Source organism: Candida jiufengensis, assembly GCF_024610255.1.
Source record: "Candida jiufengensis strain CBS 10846 chromosome Unknown scaffold5, whole genome shotgun sequence".
Classification (NCBI taxonomy): Eukaryota; Fungi; Ascomycota; class Pichiomycetes; order Serinales; family Debaryomycetaceae; genus Lodderomyces; species Lodderomyces jiufengensis.
This window is the reverse complement of record NW_026261558.1, coordinates 929530-957439: the sequence shown is the minus strand read 5'-3', so window position 1 is coordinate 957439 and position 27910 is coordinate 929530. Positions and strand designations below refer to the sequence as shown.

General features: G+C 27.2%; 16 protein-coding genes across 16 annotated transcripts; 8 read left to right on the top strand and 8 right to left on the bottom strand. All coding sequences in view use genetic code 12, as the record gives it.

Annotated features, from left to right (window-relative positions):
* Positions 1-18: 18 nt before the first annotated feature.
* On the bottom strand, positions 19-1224 carry HRQ2 (Hrq2p; the record flags this gene model as incomplete). The annotated part of the gene is made up of 1 exon (XM_051762251.1): positions 19-1224. The coding sequence occupies one exon, from the start codon at positions 1222-1224 to the stop codon at positions 19-21; it is 1206 nt and encodes a 401-aa protein (XP_051621376.1).
* A 267-nt stretch (positions 1225-1491) lies between these two features.
* Positions 1492-5601, top strand: KGF54_001837 (tRNA (guanosine(18)-2'-O)-methyltransferase; the record flags this gene model as incomplete). The annotated part of the gene is made up of 1 exon (XM_051762250.1): positions 1492-5601. The coding sequence occupies one exon, from the start codon at positions 1492-1494 to the stop codon at positions 5599-5601; it is 4110 nt and encodes a 1369-aa protein (XP_051621375.1).
* A 66-nt stretch (positions 5602-5667) lies between these two features.
* RRP42 (exosome non-catalytic core subunit) lies at positions 5668-6555 on the bottom strand (the record flags this gene model as incomplete). Its single annotated transcript, XM_051762249.1, has 1 exon — positions 5668-6555. One exon carries the CDS (start codon positions 6553-6555, stop codon positions 5668-5670), a length of 888 nt encoding a protein of 295 aa, XP_051621374.1.
* A 467-nt stretch (positions 6556-7022) lies between these two features.
* Positions 7023-8342, top strand: KGF54_001835 (FG-nucleoporin; the record flags this gene model as incomplete). The annotated part of the gene is made up of 1 exon (XM_051762248.1): positions 7023-8342. The coding sequence occupies one exon, from the start codon at positions 7023-7025 to the stop codon at positions 8340-8342; it is 1320 nt and encodes a 439-aa protein (XP_051621373.1).
* An 86-nt stretch (positions 8343-8428) lies between these two features.
* On the bottom strand, positions 8429-9967 carry KGF54_001834 (uncharacterized protein; the record flags this gene model as incomplete). Its single annotated transcript, XM_051762247.1, has 1 exon — positions 8429-9967. One exon carries the CDS (start codon positions 9965-9967, stop codon positions 8429-8431), a length of 1539 nt encoding a protein of 512 aa, XP_051621372.1.
* A 247-nt stretch (positions 9968-10214) lies between these two features.
* On the top strand, positions 10215-11198 carry KGF54_001833 (uncharacterized protein; the record flags this gene model as incomplete). Its single annotated transcript, XM_051762246.1, has 1 exon — positions 10215-11198. One exon carries the CDS (start codon positions 10215-10217, stop codon positions 11196-11198), a length of 984 nt encoding a protein of 327 aa, XP_051621371.1.
* Positions 11199-11547: 349 nt separating this feature from the next.
* On the top strand, positions 11548-13839 carry NUP84 (Nup84p; the record flags this gene model as incomplete). Its single annotated transcript, XM_051762245.1, has 1 exon — positions 11548-13839. One exon carries the CDS (start codon positions 11548-11550, stop codon positions 13837-13839), a length of 2292 nt encoding a protein of 763 aa, XP_051621370.1.
* A 24-nt stretch (positions 13840-13863) lies between these two features.
* On the bottom strand, positions 13864-15150 carry RPN6 (proteasome regulatory particle lid subunit; the record flags this gene model as incomplete). The annotated part of the gene is made up of 1 exon (XM_051762244.1): positions 13864-15150. The coding sequence occupies one exon, from the start codon at positions 15148-15150 to the stop codon at positions 13864-13866; it is 1287 nt and encodes a 428-aa protein (XP_051621369.1).
* Positions 15151-15359: 209 nt separating this feature from the next.
* KGF54_001830 (putative RNA methyltransferase) lies at positions 15360-16703 on the top strand (the record flags this gene model as incomplete). Its single annotated transcript, XM_051762243.1, has 1 exon — positions 15360-16703. The coding sequence occupies one exon, from the start codon at positions 15360-15362 to the stop codon at positions 16701-16703; it is 1344 nt and encodes a 447-aa protein (XP_051621368.1).
* A 38-nt stretch (positions 16704-16741) lies between these two features.
* Positions 16742-17146, bottom strand: KGF54_001829 (uncharacterized protein; the record flags this gene model as incomplete). The annotated part of the gene is made up of 1 exon (XM_051762241.1): positions 16742-17146. The coding sequence occupies one exon, from the start codon at positions 17144-17146 to the stop codon at positions 16742-16744; it is 405 nt and encodes a 134-aa protein (XP_051621367.1).
* A 213-nt stretch (positions 17147-17359) lies between these two features.
* KGF54_001828 (uncharacterized protein) lies at positions 17360-18562 on the top strand (the record flags this gene model as incomplete). The annotated part of the gene is made up of 1 exon (XM_051762240.1): positions 17360-18562. One exon carries the CDS (start codon positions 17360-17362, stop codon positions 18560-18562), a length of 1203 nt encoding a protein of 400 aa, XP_051621366.1.
* A 597-nt stretch (positions 18563-19159) lies between these two features.
* KGF54_001827 (uncharacterized protein) lies at positions 19160-20212 on the bottom strand (the record flags this gene model as incomplete). Its single annotated transcript, XM_051762239.1, has 1 exon — positions 19160-20212. One exon carries the CDS (start codon positions 20210-20212, stop codon positions 19160-19162), a length of 1053 nt encoding a protein of 350 aa, XP_051621365.1.
* A 456-nt stretch (positions 20213-20668) lies between these two features.
* On the bottom strand, positions 20669-21595 carry KGF54_001826 (uncharacterized protein; the record flags this gene model as incomplete). The annotated part of the gene is made up of 1 exon (XM_051762238.1): positions 20669-21595. The coding sequence occupies one exon, from the start codon at positions 21593-21595 to the stop codon at positions 20669-20671; it is 927 nt and encodes a 308-aa protein (XP_051621364.1).
* A 2274-nt stretch (positions 21596-23869) lies between these two features.
* On the bottom strand, positions 23870-24979 carry KGF54_001825 (exosome non-catalytic core subunit; the record flags this gene model as incomplete). Its single annotated transcript, XM_051762237.1, has 1 exon — positions 23870-24979. The coding sequence occupies one exon, from the start codon at positions 24977-24979 to the stop codon at positions 23870-23872; it is 1110 nt and encodes a 369-aa protein (XP_051621363.1).
* A 192-nt stretch (positions 24980-25171) lies between these two features.
* On the top strand, positions 25172-26485 carry KGF54_001824 (tRNA (guanine) methyltransferase; the record flags this gene model as incomplete). Its single annotated transcript, XM_051762236.1, has 1 exon — positions 25172-26485. The coding sequence occupies one exon, from the start codon at positions 25172-25174 to the stop codon at positions 26483-26485; it is 1314 nt and encodes a 437-aa protein (XP_051621362.1).
* Positions 26486-26683: 198 nt separating this feature from the next.
* KGF54_001823 (uncharacterized protein) lies at positions 26684-27664 on the top strand (the record flags this gene model as incomplete). The annotated part of the gene is made up of 1 exon (XM_051762235.1): positions 26684-27664. The coding sequence occupies one exon, from the start codon at positions 26684-26686 to the stop codon at positions 27662-27664; it is 981 nt and encodes a 326-aa protein (XP_051621361.1).
* Between the last annotated feature and the right edge of the window lie 246 nt (positions 27665-27910).

Genomic DNA, 27910 nt, shown 5'->3' with positions numbered 1-27910 from the left:
ATAATTTATAAATATTTTTTAATCTTCTTCTAAATATTGAATAATTGAAGGACCCCATTCACTTGCTCTTTTATAACGAGCAATATCTTCTGGAAATCCTCTTATACCACCAATTAATCTTTCTCTAACTTCTTTACCTTCAGCTTTTACTTGATTTAATGGAATTAAATAAGTTCTAATAGTAAATACAATAGCTTCAGTTTTAGGTAATTTAGTTAATACTTGACGTTCAGATCTATAATAATATTCTTCAAATTTCATTTCCTTGTAAGGTATAGCCTTTTGTATATAATCATCAGGTAAATTATGACCTTTATTATTATCATCAACGTAAAATTTACTATGTGGTTGAATTGACCAATTTGATCTTGTTACAAATTGATTTGGATTTATACGATTGAAAAATTTATTCATTGATAATTTTAATTTTGTTTCATAACCTGGTATTCTTTCATGAATAAAAGTTAATGGCATATTAAATCTATCATTTGGATCAAATCCTGCTGCAAATGCAAATACTCCAGCTTTGAAAAAATATTCTTCACCGTTTTTTTCATGAATTTTTTTGGGATCTTTTAATAAAATTATAAAATCTTCTTCTATATTTTCAGTGAGATATTCTTGTAATTTAATCCCATCTATACCACTACCATACCTTGGATATGATTTGTTAGTAATTAAATTTTCAATTTTTTGGTCATTATCAATTAATTTAAAACAAGTTGGATATTTAGTCAACATATAATTCATAACAATTTCATAAAAATCAACAACGGCATCATTAGCTTCATCAGTTATAAATAATGTAGAATCTCTTGTATTCTTATCCTTTGGATGATCAGGATGACAATTGTTTAAAATCTGTTTCTTATTCTCCAATCTTGATAAATAAGTTGGTTCAATTAAAAGCCAATCTTGATAATTTAAATTTTTTATACCCATTGTTAATTTATACACTGCATTTTTAAAAGGGTACAGTTTTAAAGGATCTATTTCATCCCATTTGAAATTAGTCTGTGGTATTAATTCAAGTGATGTAGGTACATTATCATAAAAAGTTTTAGGTTTTTGAGTTGTTTCGCTTATTGTAGTTGGAAATTTCTTATCAGCGGTAAAATATTTTTTGAATAGATAAAATGTTAGGATAAATGAAACTGTTAATGTAATTGTTTTGATGTCTGTTGGGATATTTAAGACATTGTAATCAGTTAACGTTGAATTCATGAAATTTTGTATAAATCTTGAAAAAAAAAGGTAATTTATAGATTGTTGCAAAAATTTGGAAGTATTTGTATATTTAAATTAATGTATATTCTCGCTATGACTATAAAAATTTAAGCGGAATATTTTATTTCATTATCAGCGGAATTTATTGTCAACTCGTATTTCGAAACTTTTAGTGGTAGCGATGATCATCTAACGAAATTTCAAATTTCTGCTTTTATGCTGTACTATTGTTAAAGTAGACCCCACATTTCACTAAATTTATAGATGTCTACTACATCTTTGATTGGCAATTATATCAGTCATGATCAAAAAATAGAAATTATTAAAAAATTAGCCAAGCAATTAAATGAAAGTAATGAAAACGTTGATGTCTTAGTGGAGTTTTTGCATAATGTACAACCTGATTCAGATACTTTCAAATTAATTGAATCTTATTGTCAAGACCATTTGTTGGACGAGGAATATAATGAGCAAATTTATAAATTACTAAGTGCATTACCAGAATTGGAATCAAAAGCTATTGAGAAAATCACTTCTTTAACTCAAAATTACATCGATAATCACAGGGTACAATTTGAAAATGATTATTATCAGTTATTTCATTTAAATGCCCAGAAATCGGATCAAGAAGTATCGGATGAAGATATCAGCTCGTTGTTTTCTTTGCTAGATATTATTTTCAAAAATGGTAAACAGGAAGTGATAATACATATGGATAAATTGATTTTACTATTACTTGGATCGGATGAAGATGTAGTGTCAAAAGCTGCATCAAATTTATTAAGATGGAGAATAAATCTACTACTGAACGATGCCGATGCATTTGATTTGTGTTGGGATGTCATTTTCTTTTTAGTTGACTCAAAAGATTCATTAAAACAATATCATGGATATGTATTGTGGCTAAGATATATAAACTCTAGTGAAAACCTAAAAGAGAATCAAAAGTTTCAAACAATTTTGGACCAAAATATATATTGGGGCAAAATCCAATCAATATTAGGTGATAAATGTCATGAATTAAGAAAATATGGAATGTTCATACTACAAATGTCAATAAAATCTATAAACTCAAACGTACAAAATGATTTTATAAAATGGGATACCACTAAGTCACAAGACTACATCAACGAATGGGAAAGATATGTAACACTATATGAGGTTTTAGCAATAGATACGTCACTACATCAAGCAAAAGCAGGGATGAATGATATTACAAATTTAATTTCACCACAATCATTAATTTTACCATCATGGGGTTGGTGTTTATTATCAACTGGGTTTCAAGCTCCGAATGATTCAGTTAGGAAATTTACAATGAGTATGTTACTTTCAATTCCACTGATAAATTTGTATCTCGTTAAAGATGCATTACAAGTTTTAGAAAAAACCCTTTTGCCTAATTTGATTAATGCTCCTAATTTTGACGTTAAGACTTTAAATGGGATTGTTGAGTGTCCGTATGCATACAAATTAAAAGATACAATTAAAAACATGGTCATTAATTTGGACGACCAGGAAGATCTTCAAAATATCTCATCAACTATCCTTGGCTATTTAGCATCTCATGGTCATAATTTTGGTCCATCAAGAATATTGGTATTACATGGTGTACTTGAAGGTTTGAATGGTAGAAAAGTTTTACAATATGGAGTTCATGATCAATATTTGTCATCAATTTTCGAATCTAGCTGTGAAGGAGGAGTATTGGAGACTTATTTCCAAACCGTAAGCTTAAGACTTATACTTAATTTTGAACCAGAATTGAAAAATTCATTGGCATTACTTGATAAATTTTGTAAGTTTAATGGACTTAAAGTACTCAAAGACAACATTACTTTATTCGAAGAAGTTACTAAAGCTGAACCTGTTGATGAAGTTATGAAACAGGACGGAAACGTCGATCAAAAGATACTTCTACTTGGTATAACCACTCAAATTATGTATTTGCCTGAGACTGATTCTTTATTAATAGCCAAATTATTAGAGTCAGGGTTCAGAAAAGCTACTTTGAAAGCGAATGAAGATAGATTGAGGATGTTAGTGAATTCAAATGATCCAGAAGTCATTGAGACTCTTTCAAATGTCGATTACGAAAAATTCACATTTGCTGTTCCTAGTAATGATGCTATTTCTAAGTTATGGTCAGAAATTGAGGTAGATCTACAATCAGGGAATATTGAAATTTTAGAAAGATCATACTATAAATACAGATTGTTTAACAAATTGTATAAACATTCATCATTTGAGTTCATAAACCCTAAACACGTAATTGATTTTCATTCAAAGTTATTAGCGAATACCGAAGATATAACAAAGCAAGACAGATTTTTTTATAAATTGAAAAGTAAGATAGATGGTGAATATTACAACTCACTAAGAATTCAATTCGAAAAACATCCAACGGATTTTGATGATGAATTTAAGATTTTAAATCCAAATACTTCAAGTTATGAAGCTAATCTTGCCATGGTTGCATTAATCAATAATTACTTAAGTTCAGAGAAATTCGTTCCAAATAATGTTTCTCAAATTGTATTATTGTTATCGGAAATGTGGTCTAATGTTGTCGAGAGCAGATTGCTTTTGAATCAACAAGACCTACATTTACTGACAATTAAAACTATGTTAAACTCCAATATAATTTTCAATTTGGACTCTGACCACGAGATAAAAAAGTTTTGTCAATCTGTTATAGAAAATTCTGCAACAAGAAGATGTTTCTTGCCTACTTTAATTTCAAGTCTAGTGAAAGCTCAATTGAACGACCAGGAAAAATTCGAACAATTAAACTGGTTACCGGAAGTACTTACAAATGCTTCACTTGTTCGTTCTTCATTAGGTTCATATTTCTTATTAATTGGTATCATGTCTCAAATATTTGATGATGAAGTTGCATTAGATAAGAATACAAACATATATAAAGAAGTTTATGGTGATGAAGAAATAAGTGCAAGAATTAACTTATCAGCAATAGTTAACTCAATTCAACTGCCGGTTTTTTCACAAAGAATATACAATTACATCATAGATAATCAAGCACAATATAGATTTTTCCAACCATTAAAATGGAATGATCATAATGAAGAATGGGATAGATTACAATTATACACTATACTTACATCCATCATTGATAAAGTAGATATAGATTTTAATTTGATTAAAGAAAGATTAAATAAAGAACAAAGTCCTTTAGTAAGAATGTACATTGAATGGATGATTTCTTATAATATGTTTAAGAGTCAAAAATATATGGATGCATTAATAGAAGACTTGAAGGTGAATCTGAACTCACTAAAACCAGCAGTTGTTACGTCATATATCAGAGCTTTATTCTTAGCGGTTGTTCAGTTGGATAAAGATTTAAAAGTTAAATATTTACTCGAGCTTATCAATTTTGTCATAACAGGTTGCTCTTCGCTGAGAAAAATGATTAGACATTTTTCATTATCATTAATTATATCCATCAGGAATGAAATAAAGAAAAAAAATTCAGACGTTGACTCAAATGTTCAAGGTATCGTTGAAAACATGTACGAAAGTGCCATCAACTCAGATAATTTTAAACATTTTAGAAGTGGTGATGCACTCTTGTGGGATATTATAAAAGACTTGAATCTAGTTTCATTAAATGGTGGTATTGTTTTAAGATTAACAGATCGAGAAGATATAGATTTCATCAACGAAGAACAATTCAAACAATACTTATCAGACGAGCAAATTAAATTATTAAGACATCCAATAGGTAATGATGAAACAGACATATGGATCAAAGAAAAACTAAATGAGAAAAAAGTAATAATGACTCAAGCTGATCCAGTTAATCAAATTCCATTACAAACTAAAAGTGGAGCATTAACAACAGTAGATAATGATCTAGACATTATAAGTTCCAAGAAGGAAGTAAACAGAAGTGATCTAATTGTTGTTTCTTCCTTAGTTGATAAACCACCAAATCTTGGAGGTATATGTCGTTTATGTGATGTCTTAGGTGCTGGTTTATTAACGCTCCATGATTTGGAAGTGAAAAATGAACAACCATTTAAATCAGTAGCTGTTACTGCTGATCAATGGATGCCAATGATTGAAGTTAAACCTGAAGATATTAAAAATTATTTACAAGAAAAGAAAAAAGAAGGGTATACTTTGATTGGATTGGAGCAAACTGATAAATCAATTGTTTTAAACAGTGAATTGAAATTCCCAAAAAAATCGTTGATGTTGTTGGGTAAAGAAAGAGAAGGTATTCCAGGCGAATTGTTAGCAGAGTTAGATTTTTGTGTTGAGATAAAACAAGTTGGAATTGTTAGATCCATGAATATTCAAACTGCGACTGCTGTTTTAGTTCATGCTTATTCTTCACAGCATTGTTAAAGTTGTAACATTAATCATTATTTATTATTCTAGATACTCATAGAATTATATACCTGTGATAAATTTCTAGAACACTGATCTTTCTGCGTCGTCTTCTTGCTCTATTAACGTATCCAATGCTTTTATAATTGATGGACAAAATTTATTACATAATGCAATAGATTTAATTAAAAGATTTTTATTTAAACCTTTGAAATTCGAATTATTTGAATTTATAGCAAAATTAGTATTATTTATAGGTGTGATGACTTTCCCATCATAAAAACTAACAATTAATCCATTCTCCAATACTTGTTCTTCTTCAACTGATGGATCAAATATTAAATTATTCCCCACTACTCCAATAATTATAAATATTGGTGGTTGGAAAAATTTATCACTTGAGTTTTGAGAATCCAATATTTCTTGTAAAGTTCGAGCATTATCCCAATCATCTGAAAATGTAGGTAATTCAGCAACTTCCGTATCGTCATTATTACTGATTAATAAAGGTAATTTTAAAGTTTTCAAAGCTAAATAAGTCCCCAAACTTATTAAACCTAATGGATATGAAGTATGACTTATAATAACACAATCAATAAATAACTTAAATGCATATCTTGAAGTTAATTTCAATAAATCAACGGGAAAATTTTGTTGTAAAAGATTCAATAATTGAAATTTCAAATTTGTAATATAATTTGAATCATCTCTATATCCAATAATATCAATATCGAAATCAATTAAATTCGGAGTGGTGTTCTGATCATACGTTATGACTTTTGATTTAATACTTATTATACATTCACTACCATCCAGTAGTCTTATCCTGGCTGAACCATTTGAACCTGGTAAAAATGATGTAGTTGCTTCTAATGGTCTATGTTGTTGATTTGATCTTGAATCTGGTCTTATTATTTGTGATTGACTCAATGAATCATAAAGATATTGCTTTTCAGCTGGTGATAATAGCATTATTTTTGAAGTTTTCTATGCTATGTTGTACTTTTATATTTCGTCTAATGTGATGAAGAGCTTCTTGATTTTTTAAAGTTACAAAACTGCATTGATTTTTAGCTGCAAAATTTTGATATGTATATAACATTTAATCGAATTAAACAAAATCTTAGACCTGCAACAGCATCTTTTGAACATACTCTTTATCAAAATCACTTCAAAGAGAATAAAACTTGCTTCTCAATGAGTCGTTTAGCTCGTGGTTATATGCTTCTTCAAACAGTATCATAAAACACTGACATTGCTACCAAATTTTTCACCATACAAAATTTCTTAAGTACTATTTCTTTCCATCTTTTCTTTTTGTTTACAATATCAAAATTCAAATTCATCAAGTTAGACGAATATTTAAATATCAATTAATATCATTGAGAATTAATAGCCCTTGTCGGAGTAAAAGGAGCGGAATAAAACTATAACCAAAAATGTCAACATTATTCAATCGTCAACCCCAAACACAATTTCTCACTGGAAACAATAATCAATTCAGCTCACAACAACAGCAACAACAGCAACCAACTTCATCAATAACTTCAAATAATCAACCACAATTTTTACAACCTCGTCAACAGCAACAACAACAACCCGCATGGCTTCAGTCTCAACACAACCAAAAGAAAAGAGTAATACCCAATCATTTAGTACCACATAAGAAATCAAACTTTCAGATAAATGCTCCGAACTTATCAAAATTAAACAAAAATTCATCAAACTCTTCACTGTCGTCAATGTTGGTTTCTAATGACCAATTTAATATAGTTTCATTTGGTAATAATCGTAAACACACAGTCGGTAATGGAGCTTTGATAGATAGAAATAATACAAGTTTAAGTGCATTATTTGATTCAGTTGGTGGTGATCTTAGTCGATTTGATGAAACCATGAATGAAAGTTTCCAGCAAGATGATAGCATAATAAAAAGTAACGAAGCATTAGCAGATGCTCCACCTTTAAGATCAATGTATGATTTGAATGGAGATTCTTTTGAAGTTAGTAAACCAAGTAGGAAACAATCAAATTCAATAAATAAAGATCCTAAAAGTTACAAGAATTTATTCACAAGATTTGAGTCAAGTGATGATAAATTAGATAAAGAAAGTAGAGGAGATGATAAAAAGAATTCAAATAAAATTGACTTAGATTCAAATGCAATAATAGTATTTGGATATCCAGAAAATACATCTATTCAAATTATACAATTTTTCAAACAATTTGGTACAATTCTTGAACAATTCACTGATTTATCAAATACAAATGAAGGTGCAACATTATTAAGTACACTCGAAAAACAACAAACAAATGCAAACATATTCACTGGTTCCAACTGGATTAAGTTCACTTATGATAATCAAAATTCTGCATTAAATGCATTACAAGAAAATGGTTCAATTTTTAATGGAAATTTATTGGGTGTTGTTCCTTTCCACAAGAGTGTAATTGAAAAATTGGAGAAAAAGAAAATATTCACTAATGAAAGTATTAACGATTTATCAACTCCGTTAAATTTCGATAAGACCACCACTAAAAACGAGAGTATAATCACACCACCATCCTCATCTACTTCAACATCCGGTGCAAATAAGTCAACGTATATAAATAGATTAGATATAAAAGAAGGTACTAGTTTCTTTATAAACCCTGATGAAAAGAAAGATGAGAATAATAAAACCGAAAATAATAAACAACCAAAATTAAGCTTGTTATCGACATTATCCAAATATATATTTGGTTTCCATGATTTATAGAGTATATATTAATAGAAAAATGAAATGCATGAATGACTTCTAATAAAATGTTTTAATCATTAATAAATTACTCGAATATATTGTTTTTATTTCCAACCTGGTTTAGGTCTATTGTAATCTGAATCTCGTCTTGGTGAAGGACTTCTATAAAATACAGGAGTTCGTTGGGGTGATGGTGATCTATATAATTGCGGTGTTCGAGTAATTGGTGAATGATGAGACAGAGTTATGCCCTCTTTTTTAGGATAATCTAAATTAGGTTTTTTTGGTGACAATCTTTGTGGACTTAGTCTCATAGTTATATTCGATCTGTGTGTAGGACTTGGCGATCTATTATAACTGACGTTATTTGAATAAGTTGGAGTTCTTGTAAATCTTGCGGATCCAGGACTTTGCATACGGCCTATTGGAAGTTGGTTTTGATATGGTGTAGATGAATAATAACTATTGTTGTAATCATTCTGATAATTTATTGGTGGTGCAATATAATGTTGAGCTTGTGGATATTCATACACGCTGCCTCTACGACTTGCAGCTCGACTTGGCACTCTACTTGGTTGTTGGCTTCTTGGAAAATATAAATTATCAGTTTCACCATTCTCTGGTTCTTCTGCTATTGTTGAATCAATATATTCTGTAGTTGGCTTACCTTTTGAATCATGTGTAGTAAAAGCTTTCAGTCTTGTGAACGTGTATGGTTTATCGTTCACTAAAACAGATGAATATAAAGGCCCCATTGTTGCATCCACCACCGCATCTTTCTTTAATATGTTTGTCTTTGGTAGTACAAATTTATTATTGAACTCACTAAAAGTCTCTTGGAATAATATCTTTTTATCCTGTAATAAATTCAAAAATCCTTCTATCAACTTGTAGTTTAATGCAGTCACTAACATTATTAGTATAATCATACTCAAGGATGAAATTTCTGAAGTATAATAATGAATAATATAGTTATTAACTGGATTCAAAGCAATATAAACATATAATGAAAATTTAGAAGGTTCCCAAACTCTTAATTGCCAAGATTCACCTTCTCCTATATCTTCAGTATTATCATGAAAATTTTCACTTCCGTCTTCTCCATCTTCCTCATCTTTTGAGAAGAAATTAACAATGAAATAAAGAGCCATGTAAAAAATTGATTCTTGACTAGCTGGATGAACTGCTGATTTATAATGAGGTTTGTTTTTGCAATATAATAATTGGTAATTTCTCCTACCGGTATATATTAGCACAACATTTACGAGTGACAATATGGCAATCAAGCTTTGTAATCCATTTAGACTCCACATAATAGTATTAGTAGTTGAGGTATTAATTTCATAATCATGTATTTGCTTCTTAGAATTTATTGAATTTTTTAAATTTTCATATTGATAGTAATTAGAATTAAACAATGAGTTTTTAGATCTTTTATTTATAGAATTATAATAAGTCAATATGGATTGAATAACAACTGATAATGAGCAAATTGATATACCTAAAGGTAACCCTAGCGAAACTGCGTATTCATCCCAATCAATTGATAATCGTATTTCATTTAAATAAAGATATGTGTCAAATGGGAATGATTGAACTTTTGATATTAGCGATTGTTTTCTGACTAGTCTCTTTGATGACATTATAAATCATAAAACTTCATACGATAGCTTGAATCAATTATAATTATAGACTTATGATGGTAGATCTAAGAAAGAAACCTCAGTACAGATTTAATATTTTAATGCGGATCAAAAAGTAAACAAACAATTTACACGTCTTTTTTATTTTGATCTATTAAGTTTATTAATAAAACCAATTAATATCATATTACCTTTATAATAAACAGATAATAATTAATATAAATAAAAATTTCGTGGATCCAATGCTATGACTTTACTCACAAGCCCTTCAGAAGAAGACGATCCCAAGAATTTGAGAGTTAAAAATCCAGGATTATATGCGAAATTACAAAAATTTAGACAACAACAACAACAACAAAATTTTGTTAGTACGAGTCATAAAAATCAAGCATCTGATCAACTTCACATAAATGATAACGACAAAGTTACTAATATTAGTCAAAATTCATCAATGAGTAATCAATCGAAGATTAACAGAGTCAAGTTTGCTCCAAATTTAAAAACCCCGGTCCCAACTTCTTCGTCACCACACATCAACACTAGCATTTTAAGTCAATCATCAGAAATTACTGAAAAAGAATGGAAGTATAAAACGGAAATAGAAAATTTGGAAAGAAATAACAAAGAATTAATGAATGCAATACAAAAATTTCGTGAAGAAAAAGCAGAAATGATTGAAGAATTTCAAGAGAAGGAAGAACAAACATATCATGATCATGCAATGAAAATCCAACGTCTAAACAAAGATCATGACTATCAGTTAAAGAAATTGAAACAAAAACTTGAAGAAGTTGAAGCAAGACCAAAATCAAGTGATTTTCAACGCGTTCTTGATGACTTAGATCTACTTAAAAAGGAATTGAGAAGAAAGAATAGCGATTTAGATTTCGTCAGAAAAGAGCTCAATTACACCAAGAATGAACTTGATGCATCAAATGCAGACAAGAGATCTTTGGCGAATGACTTATATTCTAAAAATAAAGAATTGAATGAAGTGAAACAATCGCTGAACACTAATAAAGATGTTGACACTGAAGACGTATCTAGTAAAACACAATTTGAAGAGAAAACATCTAGTAGTTTAGATATCAGTCAATATTGTGAAAATTTGATTAAAGAAACTGAAAAGGAAAAATTGAATTACGACAATGATTTTAAATTTCTAGAAGAACGTAAAAAGCTTTTGACCGAGAGTATGGGAGATGGGTTAAATGATAATGAAGAGAATTGATGATAACAAACGTATAATGACCTAATGATAACGATTATGATGAACAAATGCATGGCTATTTTTAATAGTATATATTCTTATAGATTAAAATACTAAAATTACAGATTATTCTTATTTGTAATAACCATAACAATTACAGCTAATCAAACTTGTTGGTATGTTGCCTTATATTGTAAAGAAGACCTTTAGTTTAATATATCAATTACCTCTTAATTTTGACCCAAATTTGGTAGCAAGAATTATTCAAAAAAATGCAGACGATTAAATTTTAACATTGTAAAACAATCATCAATTAATTTGCAATAATAGCATTCCCACAAGATATTGTTGAACTGTTGAAGATTTCATTATGGATGAAGCTTTGGTGAAGTATGACGATGAAGTGAGTGTTGAAACTCAATTCGCGAAAGCGTTGGAAGATTATCAATTATCCTTGAATACAGTTAACAATAACAATAATAATAATAATAATAACAATAACACAACCAGTTTAAGTGATGATCAAATGGATCAGGATAATGTACAGCAAGCTATACCTCAAGATTTTATAAGAGTTTTTAGCGATATCACAGCAAAAAGAGCATTGGATATCAAAACTGAAAATATTAATGATGAAGAAGATACATACGTAGAAGAGGAATTTGAACATTGGGATTTAGAGACAAAATTATGGAGATTAGTTGAAAATTTGTATTATTCAAGAGTATATCAGAGAGAATCATTTGCAAGTAAAAATGAAATGCACAAATCAGATTTATTAGTAATTTTAGATTGGATACAATTTAACTCAACTATAGAACCAATTCCAAATGGAGATGATGAAGAATCATTAAAACTTCGAAACAAATGGGCAAACACTAGAATATCACTCAGTACATCAGCATATAGCTCGCTAGCTGGACACGATAGTAAAGCAAATTTAGTAGAAAAGTTAGATGTTGATGCACCTTTAAGAAGTAACAAAGAAATAGATCCAAAAGATCATGAAATTGATTCCAAGAATTTTGAAATTATATATAAATTGTTACTAATTGGTGAGGTGAAAAGTGCAATAGATTATGCAAAAGATACAGAAAATTTCTCAATGGCTTTGATATTAGCTGGTGAACTAAACATACGTAATCAAGAGGAAGAAGAAGGTGATAAAGCAAACTATAACAAAGCTGTTTGGATAAAATTGGTGTATAATTTGTCAAAAAATCCAAACATCGGATACTATGAAAAATTGATTTACAATTATTTAAGTGGTGGTGAAATAAGTGAAAATCTAAAATTAGCATCATATTCATATGAAGAATATTTGAATGTTTTAATAAGTCAGTTGTTGAATCACGACATTTTAAAAGATCATAAAACTTCAGAATTAAACGATATAGTGGTGCCTAATCCACAAGTAAATTCTTTAAAGGGAATATTAAATATTATATCAGATGCAACTGGAACACAAGCGAGTGAAGAAAGTCGTCATCCTATAAGAATTATTACAGCATCAGTCATGATAGAAGAAGTTCTGTCAATTATTGAAAGTTTGAATGAAGAAACAAGTGATGATATTTTGAGAATTGTTACACATCTTGCTATATTTTTAGCTCTCATTGAACCATTAGAAAATCCAGATCAATTAAATGCAATTATCACATTATACGTTTCCAGACTAGCTGAAAATAATCAAAATGATCTAATACCAATATATTTATCATTCATACCTGATGAAAAAGATGCAAGAGAAATATATTCAATAATACTTTCATCAATTACTGACAAACTGGAAAGAGCTAAACAATTACAAATTGCTAAAAGAATTACTAAAACAATGGGAAATCAAGATGAATTGGTGGAAATAGATAAAGACCAAGACGATAAACTTACCAATGCTTTAAAGAGAACAGTAGAAAGAGTGATTGAAGAAACAGCTCCAAATTATGAGCAATCTGGACCTATTTTAGTACATGATGATGATGATTCCGAAATTGATGAAACAGATTTGAGATTATATTCAGCAGTTGAATGGTTTTACGAAAATAAAATGTACGAAGATGCGATAAAAGCAACAATAATAGTCATACGTCGTTTTTTATTAATGGGTAAATTATCAAGTTTGAAAAAATTTGCAGATGATAAAAATTTCAAAAATTTAATATCAGATTATAATTTACAATGTTTGAGTAATGAAGATGATATAGAATCTATAACAGAAGATATGAAAATTGAATTAATAAATTATTCAAATTTTGTTGAAGGGTTAAAATTAATGAGTCAATGGAGAAAATTTGCAGCTGAAAAGAATTCATTTAATGTATCAAATCTTGAATTATCTTTAAATAAGACTAATCAATTATTGACTGACTTATTGAATGACTGGCTTACAGATTTGTCAGATCCAATGTTGAAAGAATTCAGAATACTTTATATTCCATACATAATATTGGAATTGATTACAATATATCAGAATGCAAGATCTAAAGATTGGAAATATATAAAGTTAGCATTTGAATTAATAAACAAAGTTGCTGATGATTCACAAAATGACTTTTTACAATGTTTCAAATCAAGTGATAGACTAAAAGAATTTCTATCAAAGATTGGTGAATTATCTATAATTGCAAGTGAAGGAGGATTAGATACTTTATATTGTCTATAAAAATACATAATAATAGTAACTTTTTTAATTTAATGAGCTTGCTTTTTCATATAATAAATCTACAACACCAGATAAATTCTTTATTAAATCTAATGAAGCATTATAAGCAGCATCCTTTTTAGGTTCATCATAAATTATAAGCCATCCATTACCTTGATCCAATACACCATAAAATATTTTATCTAAAATCATTTGACTCAATTTTCCTTCAACTTGTTTTACATTTAATCCAATAACTTTTGCAATATGATCTAATTCAACACATTCATAAGATTTTATAATTTTTAATAAATTGACTTGTAATAATTGATCATATAATGAATTAAAATGATTTTTAATAATTTCATCTGATTTTAATTCTGTTGAATATTGAATTAAACTATTTTCAAATTCTTTTAATGATCTATTTGAATATGCTACTGCAATTGATTTCATTGCATCTATATCCTTTGATTGATATTGTATGACATTCTTGTTTTTGAGTATATTATTTACATCATCTATTAAATTTAACATGATTTTGGATAATAACATATATTTTAAAACTTTGACTGAAGTTTTGCTATTTTCTTCCGATTGTTGTGAATTAAAGCCTTCAAAACTTTCATAAAAATACGAAAAAGCAGTCTTATAATCTTTATCTTCCATATTTAATATGCCACTTTGACAATCTAATTCTGCTTGTAAAATAGTTGGACAATATATTGAATTTGCCGAAGTTCTTGCACTAGTTAATGCTGCTTTCGATTTAGGTATATTTCTTAATGCGTGATATATTTTACTTTCTAATAATTGAACTTCAACTAATGAAGATTTATCATCCAATTTTTTATATTCTCTTAATAATTCATTTATAATTTTAATGGCTTCATGATATTGATGTTTTTGATATAATAAATCACTAAGTTTCACTTGTAAACTTTGTCTTAAAAATGATAATTTGGAATCAATTGACCAATCAATTGATTGTTTTGTTGCTTCAATTTGTATATCTAATGCATTTGTTAAATTATCGAAATATTCAATTAATGTTTTAACTATTTTGGCAGTTTTGGATTTAGCAAAGTTACCTAATAATTGTCTTGAACTTTTAATTAAATCTGATAATTGTTGTGGTTTATCTGTGATTTTATATATTTTACCCAATTCTAAAATTGCAGATTCTTGTAATTGTAGTTTTTTGGTGGAGTTGGTTGTTTCAGTATCTTGTTTTGATTCTTCTAGAATTTGATGATATTTTTGTTCTGCAACGTCATATTGTTTATTCGTTACAGCATCTCTTGCCTCTGTAAGTAGTGTTTGTTCAGACATATTGTAGTGGTAATTGAATGTAAATGTTGAATTTGAATTTGACTACTTGGTTGTAAATGTTTCAAATTTGATTTTATTTTGCCATTCAGAGTTGAAAAAAACCTGGTGGTAGTGCTACCAAACAACATCAAATATTTTTTCACTTTATAGGTATTATCAAAGAACCAAATCAATTCTACGTTCATAAACCAACCTTTCGCAAATTGATAATGATGTTACGAATCCAAAGAAATCCGTCACTACTACTACGTCGTAATAACTTTGTACCCAGATCCATAGTCTCATCAACTCGACATTTCGCATCAAATCCATTCCCAATTAATCAAAAACAACCAAATAAAGATGATAAAAAAGACCAACCAAAATCAAAATTCGGAAGATTAGTCAAATATACTCAATCAAAATATTTCCAAGATAAAACGATGCCCAAAATATATATAAGTGCATTAGTAGTTTCATTAGTTCCATTATATTTTTATATGAGAGATCGTTTCCATGAAGATAAACAATTAAAATATATAAATGATAAATATGCAAAAGATCCTTCATCGTTATCTGAATATGAATATTTAGCTTTGAAATCATTAAGTACATCAGATAAATTAAGACCCTTGGAAGCAAAGAAATATAAGATTTACCAACTAATGAGAAAAGAATTTAGAAGAAAGAATTTATTTAATGGAGAAATGTTTAATCCATCACCTCAAGAATTAGAAGAATGGTATCTGAAACAAGTTAGAGTTGGGAAGGGCAAAACAGTTAAAAAGGCACCAGTATTAACAGATGTAGATGAAGATTATAAAATCAATAAAGAAAATTCATCAATTGTTTCACCAGAAGATACAACTGAGTTTTATGACACCAAGGCAAAAGAATATGATGATGCAGTGAAATGGGAAGAAAGAGGTATATTTATGGGTTTGAAAAGAAGATGGTTGATGTCGAATATTAAAGGGGACGTGTTGGAAATTTCTTGTGGAACAGGTAGAAACATTCCTTATTTAACATCATTCATTGACAAAGTAAAATCAATTACATTTTTAGATTCTTCACAAAATATGATTGAAATCACTAAAGAAAAATTTAATGATAAATTTCCAAATTTTAAAAATGTTGCTTTTACAAAAGGTAAAGCAGAAGATTTATTAGAAATGGTTGGAGAAAATAATAATTTGAAATATGATACAATAATTGAAGCATTTGGATTATGTTGTCATGAAAATCCAGTAAAAGTTTTAAAAAATATGAGTAAATTATTAAAACCAGGTGGTAGAATTATTTTATTAGAACATGGTAGATCAAAATGGGATTTTATAAATAATCATTTAGATTTTAGATCTGAAAAAAGAATGAAAACTTGGAAATGTAGATGGAATTTAGATATAGGAGAATTAGTTGATGAAGCTAATTTAGATATTACTTTGGAAAAAAGAGCTCATTTGAGTACTACTTGGATGTTGGTACTAAAAAGACCTGAAGATCCTATTACTACTGATGAAAAACCATTTTTGGATAAATTATTTGGTAGGGAAGTTAAAACTATTAGTAAATAATTTTGTATATAGTTGAGTTAGTTTTGATTTCTTGAATATTATGATTTGTCTTCAATTTTTTCATTTTGGGTGTTTTGTTCGTCCACTTCTTTTTCTTCTTGTTTATTTAGTCTATCAATATCTTCCATTAGTTTCTTTTCTTCTTTCTCTTTATTTGTCTCATTTAGTATACCACGCTCAACTAATTCTCTATTCATATTCTCAACTCTACCAACTTGCTCTATTAGACTTAATTTATTTTCATCTATTATGCCGTTGTATAATTCTGAATCTTCGTTACTTATATTTTTGTTTGTCAATTCTTTTTTTAGTTCATTATTCGTTTCAATTAACTTTAGTATAAATTTGATTTGTTGTTCCTTTTTCTGTATTAATTCTTGTTCTGATATATCTTTTATGGCTGTCTGAAATTGATATGATGATAAATTAGGATATTCCGACATTATTTGATTTAAAATATATTATGTTGCAAATAATTGAATTTGGTTGCCTTTCTCTACACATGTTTAACGAATTTATTTATTTGCAACGTCGTGAATCATATGTTGAGACAAGTATGAAATTAATTCACGACAAAAACTCATACTATAAAATTTATCAGATATCAGAAACTACAATTACAACTACAAATCAGTTATTTATATTCACACATATCAATGATACGACGTACTAGAATCCTACTACCAAAATTCAAAAGATTTTACTCAATAAATTCTACATCCTCGACATCATCAAATCTAGACTTACCAAAACTACATCCATTATTAATTCAAAGAGCAAAATTTTTAACAAATGAACATGAAGAACTTTCTGAAAAATTAGAAACTTATGATCCAGATTTACAAATAAAATTTGATAGATTAACTAATATAATAAACATATATTCAAACTTCAACAATCTTAATAATGAAATACTAGAACTTAATGCCATAAAAGATCCAGAATTAATTAATGAAGCACAAGATGAAATTAAAACTTTATTACCACAACTTCAAACCTTAACAAAAGATTTACAAACTAAATTATTACCACCATTAAAATATTCAGAATCCAAAACTCTAATAGAATTAAGACCAGGTGTTGGAGGAAATGAAGCGTCGTTATTTACAGAAGATCTTTTACAAATGTATATAAATTTTTCAATAAATCAAAATTGGAAATATAAACTAATATCAAGTGGTAAAAATTCAAATGGGTTTATGAATGAAGCTATATTATCAATAGATGAATATGGATCATATGACATATTAAGACATGAAAGTGGAGTCCATAGAGTTCAAAGAATTCCAGAAACTGAATCAAAAGGCCGTATACATACATCAACATCTGCAGTTATAGTATTACCAAAATTATCAGAAGGTAATGAACAAAGTCTTAAATCAGATGAAATGCAATTTAAACCTGGTGAAGTTAGAATAGATACAATGAGAGCAAGTGGTAAAGGTGGTCAACATGTTAATACTACAGATTCTGCAGTTAGATTAGTTCATTTACCAACTGGGATAATAGTTACTCAACAAGATGAAAGATCACAACCACAAAATAAAGCTAAAGCATTTGCAATTTTAAGAAGTAGATTAGCTGAATTGGAAAGAATTGAAGAATTGAAAAAACAAAAACAATTAAGAACTTCTCAAGTCACAACAACTGATAGATCAGATAAAGTTAGAACTTATAATTATCCACAAAATAGAGTTACTGATCATAGATGTGGGTTTAGTTTACATGATTTAAATGGATGTTTAAAAGGAGAAAAATTGATTGAAATTATTGATAAAGTTAAAGAAATTGAATATAGTGAAAGATTAGAAGAAATGGTAAGTAATGAATCAAGTATTTTAAATAATAATGAAACTTAAGTATTTTAAATAATAATGAAACTTAATGATTAATGGATTTGTTAAATAGATAGATTTTATGGAATTGTACATAAAAAATCATTCGCATACATATATGTTTTGCATTTTCGTATTTGAGTTACACAACTTACATGATGATATTGTTTCAAATCTCGAACGGAATTATAAATTTAATTCTACAAAGAAACCTTATGTATGATACAATAAAAATTAACAGATATTAAACCTCTCCAACTCATGATTAACTTTAATTTGATTAAATCAAAAAGAATTAGAAAAAGTCTTGCAAACTTAACAAGATTGATTATAATTGAAAACGTTAGTATGAAAACAAGAAAGAATAAATTTCAACTGTTATAATAGATACTATTATTAATTATAAGAATTTTGTTGTTGTACAATAACTTAATAAAAATTGTGTATTACTACTCAAAAGAGTATCTATAGAAAATAATTGGATATTCTTTCATATTTACATTTGTTATAATCCCATCATTCAACATCATCTCAAGATGCTTGTCATTTCTTTTGACATCATTATATGGACTTTTAGGTCTACCTTTATGTTTAGCAGCACGCTTATCACTTGATTCTCTTTTAAAATTTAAACTTATCAGATCTATGACCACCTTTTGCTTTAACATATAAATGCTTACCATTATGTGATTTCTTTCTATAATATTTACCATTACCACTATTTCCTTGATATGATGGTTTACTAACACGATATGGTGGTTTGTCATTTCTTCTAGGGCCACAATGGGAAAGAACCACATTAGGATTATCATTTAATACATCATTTAATATTTTTAAGGGGTCAGCTGTCAAATTCTTTTGGTAGAATTTATTGACAGTGTTAGCTATTTTGAAGAGGAGATGCTCATTTGAGTCACTCTCCTGAGGTAGTTTAGATAATACCAATGGAATGTATTTATTTTTCAAAATTAACTTCAAGTAGTTACTAATTTCTCCTTCAAGTTTGGGGCCATTTTTCAAAAATTCCAAGAATTCGGATAATTTTTGCTCTCGTGTATACTCGTATATAAACATCCGAAATGCGGCCACAATATCCTTCGTATGATCTGGTGCAAGTGATTTATAATAATGATATAATTCATGACAATTTTCAAATTTATTTTTGAATGGATTGTCGTTAAGACACACAAATTTAGTAAACCACACATCAAGTACAGTTTCATAAAATTTTTTCAAATCATTTGGTTCTGTTAACCTTTTGGAATAAAATTCAAAACCAGTGGAAACTTTTCCAGAATCAATGTATTCAGTTAATTGCCTATTAGTTGCGAATAAATTTAAAAATTTATTTTTCCATTGAACTTCATTGGTTTTATTTGGAATTTTAGATCCCATTAATAAATTAACGTATCTTGTTGCACATTTAAATTCAAATTCAGCCTTTTGGAGTTCTACAAGAAAATTTAGGACGTCACTACCATTAGTGGTTCCAAAGCCAATAACCTCTTCAACAGGTTCTTCATTAACTTCACCATTTAATTCAGTGTTTGATTGGCTAGATTCATTTTCCTGATTATCTGCAGTTGTACTAACCTCATCAGGTCTTGTTGTTAGAACTCTTGGTGTCGAGTCATTTGAAGCTCCTTTACTTCTAGTACTTCCTGCTGTTGCCATGTTTGGAAATGATCCAATTTAACTTGTAATCTTATAAGAATTTTGTTGTTGTATAATAACTTAATAAAAGTATTTATATAAAATAATAGGCAACTCTCTCATATTTATATTTGATAAAATCCCTTCATTCAACATCATCTCAAGATGCTCTTACGATTCTAATATAATTGAATCATAATTTTAGTTAATGCTAAATTATTGTCTTATATGAAATCAGTTCATTTGACAAGAATGCAATTACACAAATTTTGTGTCACCTAAATTCTCGTAAATTAGTACTGTAGTTCAAAGTTATTTTCAAGTAATATAATGTATTATAAAATGGCGATTAATCAAGCTGTCTCTTCTTTTTGACGATAAGTTAGGTTGTAGAGAGAGTAAACTACACTTGAATTGTAATGTTGTAAAATTAATTATTACTTATTAATGACAATGATATAAAATTATTTGTAAGAACTACGTTATATTTTTCCTTTTTAAATAACATTTGAAAAAAACCAATTGCACTAATCCACATATGAAAATAGTTAAACATAAAAAAACACTAATAAAATTATATCCACTAAAAATTTCTTCATTAACATCTCTTAATTTAAATTCTTGATTTAATAAATCTTGTAATATTAAATCACTTTCAATTAATTTATCAACCATTGAATTTAATTCTAATGATATTGAATTCATTTTAGAATCAAATATTTCTTCATTTATTTGTATTTTATTATAATCTTGTTCTTGTGATGATGAACCTTCCTCAGTGTTTGTATTTATATTAGAAAAAAAATTTTTATAAATCTTATAATTAGTTAATTTTATATCATTTTTAATATTTATATCCATTTCAATTTCAAAATCTTGTGGTTGAAAACTCCAACTTAAATCATTATAAAGATTATCAAAACAAACATGAATGAAATTTCTTAATTTTGGTTGATTTTCAATTTTAGTATTTGATCGTATATCTAATTCATTATCTGATTCTGAAGTTACTTCATTATTATTTGAATTTATTATAAATTCCAATACTTTATTAAATTTTGATAAATTTGGTTGATTTCTTAAAATATTTCCCTGGGAATCCATAATTTTTAAATTAATTTCTTGACTTGGTAAATTTTCAATAGGATTTATACTTAAAAATAATATATCATTTGATTCAACTTCATAAGATAAACAATTTTGTAAATTTTTTAATGATGATAATTTTTTTTGATTTGATTTTATATTTTTAATTGGTGATATAGTTAATCCAATAGCTGATGTTATTGAAGGTATTAGAAATAATAATATAAACAATGTGATTGTCTTTGATTGTGATAGTAGTCTTATTGATGAACTATTATTATAAGATCGACAACTATTGTTGTTGCTGTAAAAATGCATGATTTGATGGTGATGAAAAGATTGATTATAAAATTAATGTATTGTATATATGATCTGAATATTTCACGAATGACGAAAATGAAATTGAAAATGAAATTGAAAATGAAAATGAAATTGACGAAAAAGGTCTATGATGTTTAGTAAGGATGATAGTATAAAATTATTTCAATCAAAAATATTGGCTGACTACGGGTGTTGTTAAAAAAAAAAACTTTTTCTTATTAGCGAAAGGATATAAGTTTATAATAATATAATAAAACCGAAAATAATGATTATTTGATATAAATGATTAATAATGAATAGTAGTAATTATATTGATCTAATCCTTATATTATAAGATGATTTGAAACTTTGGTTGTCAAAAAAATTATGTAGTAAAAAAATACGTTGATAATAATTTATTATTTTGAAAATCAAATGTAAAAAATAAAAATAAATAAAATAAAAAAATTTTTGATATATTTTTAACTTTTAATTTTCTTTATTTATTATTTATTTGTATTGTTTTAGTTTAATATAAATTTTTGGACCAAGATTTTAATTTTAATACTTGAACAATTAACTAATTAACAATACTATAATTGAGTCTTTGGTTAATATAGAATTCCTAATATTATAAACGTATATATTCTAATCATATAAGATATTGATTATAGCAGTCAGTAACGGTGAAGTAATTCAAATATATTTTGTATTTTTTTAAATGATCAAAATAAATTTCATGCATAATATAAGTTTATTTAATTGTTCTTTTTTCTAGAAATAAATAAAAACAATTATAAAAACAATATTTTGATAACACTACATGTCAGTAGTAGGTATAACTTCTACACAGATTTATATCAAGTAGATACCAAATTTACTTCAGTAAAGTATAGCAATTCTATAAATTATTTTACAACAGATACTTTATAGTAGTAGTAATATCAAGAGCAAATAATAAAATGTACTTACTTCAAAAGAAAAAAAAAAAAATGAATCTGTGATCGATAAAAAAAAGCTGCATAAATTGTTATAATATATAAATAAATATAAATAATGTTTTGTAAATTATATTTTGTACCTACTCCAAATTAATTTCAAATTATTGATTTGTAATTTAAATCAATTTTGTTTATTTGTTCTGTAAATTAAGAATTAAAGAATATGGATTCAGTTTAAAAAAGTTTACCACGTTTTATACTTTCAATAAATATTGAATTAAAGTTTTTTAATTGAGTTTTGAAAAGGTTATGTTTTATCATTTAAATAAAGAGAAAAAATAAAACATTTTTGAAATTTGTTATACAGTAGAATATATTTTTGATGTACCTTTTGATAATTTATTTAAAGAAGTATAACATTTTAAGCAAGCAATCTTTATGTTTTACGTAAAATTACGATAAATTATGTATTAGTATTATTGTAATTATTGTGATTTATGATCTAAATTCTATAACCATTTCTTTTTGTTACTAAACTTATATAAATGCAGCTTATTGTTTTTAGTATTGAATTTTTAGTTTTTCAATTAGACGCGTAAATTATTGAATTGAATCTACTACTTTTATTTAATAAACTAGCTTTATCAAGTCTTATCAATTTAAAGAATTTAGACCTCACTGTACTATCGATTGATTATGTAGTTCAGAGATCGACCAATTGTTCTCAGTGAAAGTGCGAATTTCTTTGTTTTTTCTACCAAATACTTGATGAGACGACACAGAGTAATTTAGTGAAGAAAGTTCTAGATGATTTAATTGTTTATTCCAAGAAATTTTGATTGTTAAATGTTTTTGTATAAACAATAAACAAGTAGAAGTCTTGTGTACTTTCTCATTAGTGTGAGTGAAAGAGTCTAAATTTTTGCAACACCCTTCTAATTGACCTAACTTAGAGCATAAGTTGCGGCCAAGATGATGATTTACAAAGAACGATCTACAGGGTATATAGGTATATCATTAGGTTTACTATATCAGATACATCTAGATACTATGCAATCGAGTAAAAATTTATTTCTACGTGTAATTAATTGAACAATAGAGTTTTTTAACACATTGTGCTTAAACAATCTAGAGCCAAGAGAAGTAAATTATCAGACGACCTTTAACTTCATTTAGTACGGCCCAAAAATTGAATTACACGACAAATCTGATCTAAAACTATATACTACAAAATATCACTCTACCTATAATAATTTTTTAGACGCAAATGATATATAGTGCTAGAACGATGCTTCAAATTTAAATTTTGATGTAAAAACTCTATATATGTCAATATCTATTACCAATCTCTTTAATTTGCATTACCTCTCATTTCTTCATTATTTAAAACTTCTCTACATAATTGTTCCATTGAATCTCTATCAATTAAATTACCAGAATTTAAATATGATAAACTTGCTTCATAAGCCATTATAATTCTTTGTTCAGTTATTCCAATTTCTCCATAAGCTAGAGCTTTTATTGAATTATAATATCTTGATATATTATTTCTTGTAATTGAATCGATAGGTTCATTTTTATCACTATATATTTCCCATGAACTTTCTTCTTCTAATCTTGTTATTGATATTGAACCTTGACCTGGTGAATAATCTTTATTTGCTTGTTGTAATTTTGATTCATTTGAATTGTTGATTGATGATGATGATGAACTAGAATTTGTTTTGGGTTTTGTTTTATATAACCATATATATCCATTTATACCTAATATGACTGATACATTACCTGGTAAATCATAACTATGATTTTTTGATTTTATTATAAGTGAATTTGGAATTTTTAAAAATATTCCATTTCTTAATTTTCCATATTTTAATGATCTTGTATGTAATGAAGCAATTCCATTATTAAAAATAGTTTGTACTTCACAATTTAATAAATCACCTTCTTTTAAAAAAGATCTCATTTGTAATTCATCATTTTCTGATTTTCTTCTTAATATACCACCTGGTAAATTAACTGATCCTAACATTAATATTGCATCTTGTTTGGTTCCAATATCTACTTTCCATCTTTTGTTTGCAACTTCTGTAATTCTACCAACTACATGATCACCAGTTTCTGGTAAATATTTACCTCTTATAGGGTTAACACTTAATAATCTATTAACTCTTGATATTTGTCCAACAACTGATGAATAAGTTTTATCACCTATAAAATAAGTTCCATGACCTTTCATCCATATTGGGTCTTCTGTTATTAGTTCACCTGGTGTTACTATTGAATTTGTACGTAGTTCATTTGCTCGTGATTGTTTTGTAGTATGTTCTTGATCATCATCATTTACATCATTATCTAGTTTCTCTTCTAAGTCCATATCTACGTCTGATACCTCTTCATCTTCTTCGTATTCAGCTCTTGGAATTGGTTTCGTTATACTTATTACTTCTGTGGAATCCATTGTAAATGTATATTTATTTAACTTTGATCTGTGGATGAGATGATTAAAAATGTGTGTTGCCATATTTGATTATTTTTTTTTGCGTACATTTTATTTTTCAAAATGATTACCTCATTGAATCATATATGAATTAAATGAATGAACTTAAAATTACTATCTAAATTATCCAAAACTCAAAAACAACACTACATAATGTCAAAATATAAACCACCAGTTAACAGATCAATGGTTAAAGACCTAGATCGTAGTTTTTTCCAAAAAGAAATACCATTAACTGCTGCATGGTTCCCACAACCTAAATTTTTAACAAATTTCATAAAGGCATGTCAATCTGATATTTTTTACGTTAGAAATATAAAACATATAATAGAGTTGGAGAATTCAAAAGCTGTACTACTAAGAGAAGATGTTACAAAAGTGGAAGATTTAGAACCAATAACTCAAGAAAAAATCAAAGAATATAATATTACCTTAAAACCATATCTACTAAAATTAGATTATTCATTTTGGAAAAGTGATGAAATTTTACAACTGATATTACCTGAACATTTAATTGATGAAATTCCTAGTGGATATAGTCAAGCTGGTCATTTAGCACATTTAAATTTAAGAGATGAATTTAAACCATATGGTAAATTAATAGGTACTGTAATAATGGATAAAAATCCTTCCATAAAAACAGTAGTTGATAAAAAAAATACAATAGCGAATCAGTTCAGAACTTTTCCATTAGAATTATTAGCAGGTGAAGATAATTATATAGTTGAACAAAATGAAAGTGGTTGTAAATTTAAATTTGATTTTAGTAAAGTTTATTGGAATTCAAGGTTAAGTACAGAACATGAGAGATTAATTACAAAATTTCAAAAGGGAGAAGTTGTAGGTGATGTAATGGCAGGTGTTGGACCATTTGCTATACCTGGTGGTAAAAATGAAACAATTTTTTTAGCAAATGATTTAAATCCTGAAAGTTATAAATATTTAAAAGAAAATATAACATTAAATAAAGTTGATCCATTTGTTAAACCATATAATTTAGATGGGAGAGAATTTATTGAAAATGCTGCTGAAATATTACAAAATTTTGCAAATAAGGGACCAATTGAAAAAAAAATCGTGAAAAGATTAAAAGGTGAAAAGAAAATAGAAATTGAACGTATTGAAGTACCCAAATTTTATAATCATTTTGTAATGAATTTACCAGATTCAGCATTAACATTTTTAGACGCATACATTGGATTATATTCAAAATATCCAGAAATTAAAAATGAACCAAATTTTAAATTACCATGGATTCATGTATATTGTTTTGAAAAATTTGAAAATGGTGAAGATCCAACTAATGAGGAATTAAGTATAAGAATTTGGGAAAAAATATGTAATTTAATTGATTATAAATTAGATAGTTCAATGGAATTTCATCAAGTTAGAATGGTAAGTCCTACAAAACCTATGTTTTGTGTTTCATTTCAGTTACCTGAAGAAGTTGCATTTAGACAAAAATAAATAGCCTTGTAATGTATAATTAGACATGTTTATCATAGAGGTAAAAGTCAATTTATAAAAATTAAAAGTTTTTAGGTCTAGATCTCTTTGTATAAATTTACGATGCAAGAACGGCTAAATACGAAATATGATCTTATCTTTAATTTCTATTCCAAAGATAATATTATTATTTTGCAATCACCAAATCATAATTATAATATGTCAAGTTCAAATCCATTACAAATAGTAGATATAACAAATCCAATAGATCAAACATCACGAAAATTGTTGAATGCTCTAACTACTCAAGGTTTCGTATTTATTGAAGGTCATGATTTTAGTCAATTAGAAGTTGATCAACTTTTTAACTTATCAAAAGAATTTTTCAATTTACCCTTGAAATATAAGGAACAATTTTTAAAGCCAAATAATTCAAATACTGGTTATATACATTTTGATAGAGAAAATTTAGATCCATCAAATAAAAAAGATTTTAAAGAAGGTTTAAATTTAAGTGAAATTAATTTTGAAACTGGGATACCATCAGGTTCAATACCAGATTGGATTACTAATGACAAAACAAGATCAGAAATAATAACTAAAACAATTCTTAAATTAAATGATTTAGCATTGGAATTATTAAGAATTTTAGCAATAGGTTTAAAAATTCAAGATACTGAAGTATCAGGAAAAGAATGGTTTACATCTCGTTATAAATCAACTTCAAAATCAGGTTCAACTTTAAGATTCTTACATTACCCTCAACAAACCAACACTCAAGATCCAATAAGAGCAGGTGCTCATACAGATTATGGAAGTTCTACATTATTATTCCAAAGAAAAAATCAAGAAGGATTAGAAATATATACAAAGAATCAAAAATGGGAAAAAGTTCCTTTTATTGAAAGTTCAAAATCGGGAAAAGCACCACCAATTATAGTCAATATAGGAGATCTTCTAAGTTATTGGACTAGTGGATTATTAAAATCAACAATACATCGAGTTAAATTTGATAATGATTCATTAAAAGAAGATCGTTATTCTATAGTATTTTTCAGTCATCCAAGTGATGAAACTTTACTTGAACCAGTTCCTAGTGGATTGATACTGAGTAGAAAAGGTAGAGGTGTTAGTAAAGATACCGAATATATTACTGCTTTACAACATTTGCAGAAAAAACTCGCAAATACTTATAGTTGAAAGGTGGAGTTTTTAAAATATAGTGATTGATATACGTAATTTCTATTTGAGATAACTTCATACTCGAATTTGGGCTCCTACTTAGCATAATTGAGAATCAATTAACGACGATTTTCAATTTATGTTTACATTGATATGAGTATAAAAGAATCTAGAGGAAGCCAACTGAGATTTAATTCAATAATATTACAACATGTCGAGTCAACTCGAATAAAAGAGTTTAATGTAGCTGAGCTGTTCACCAGT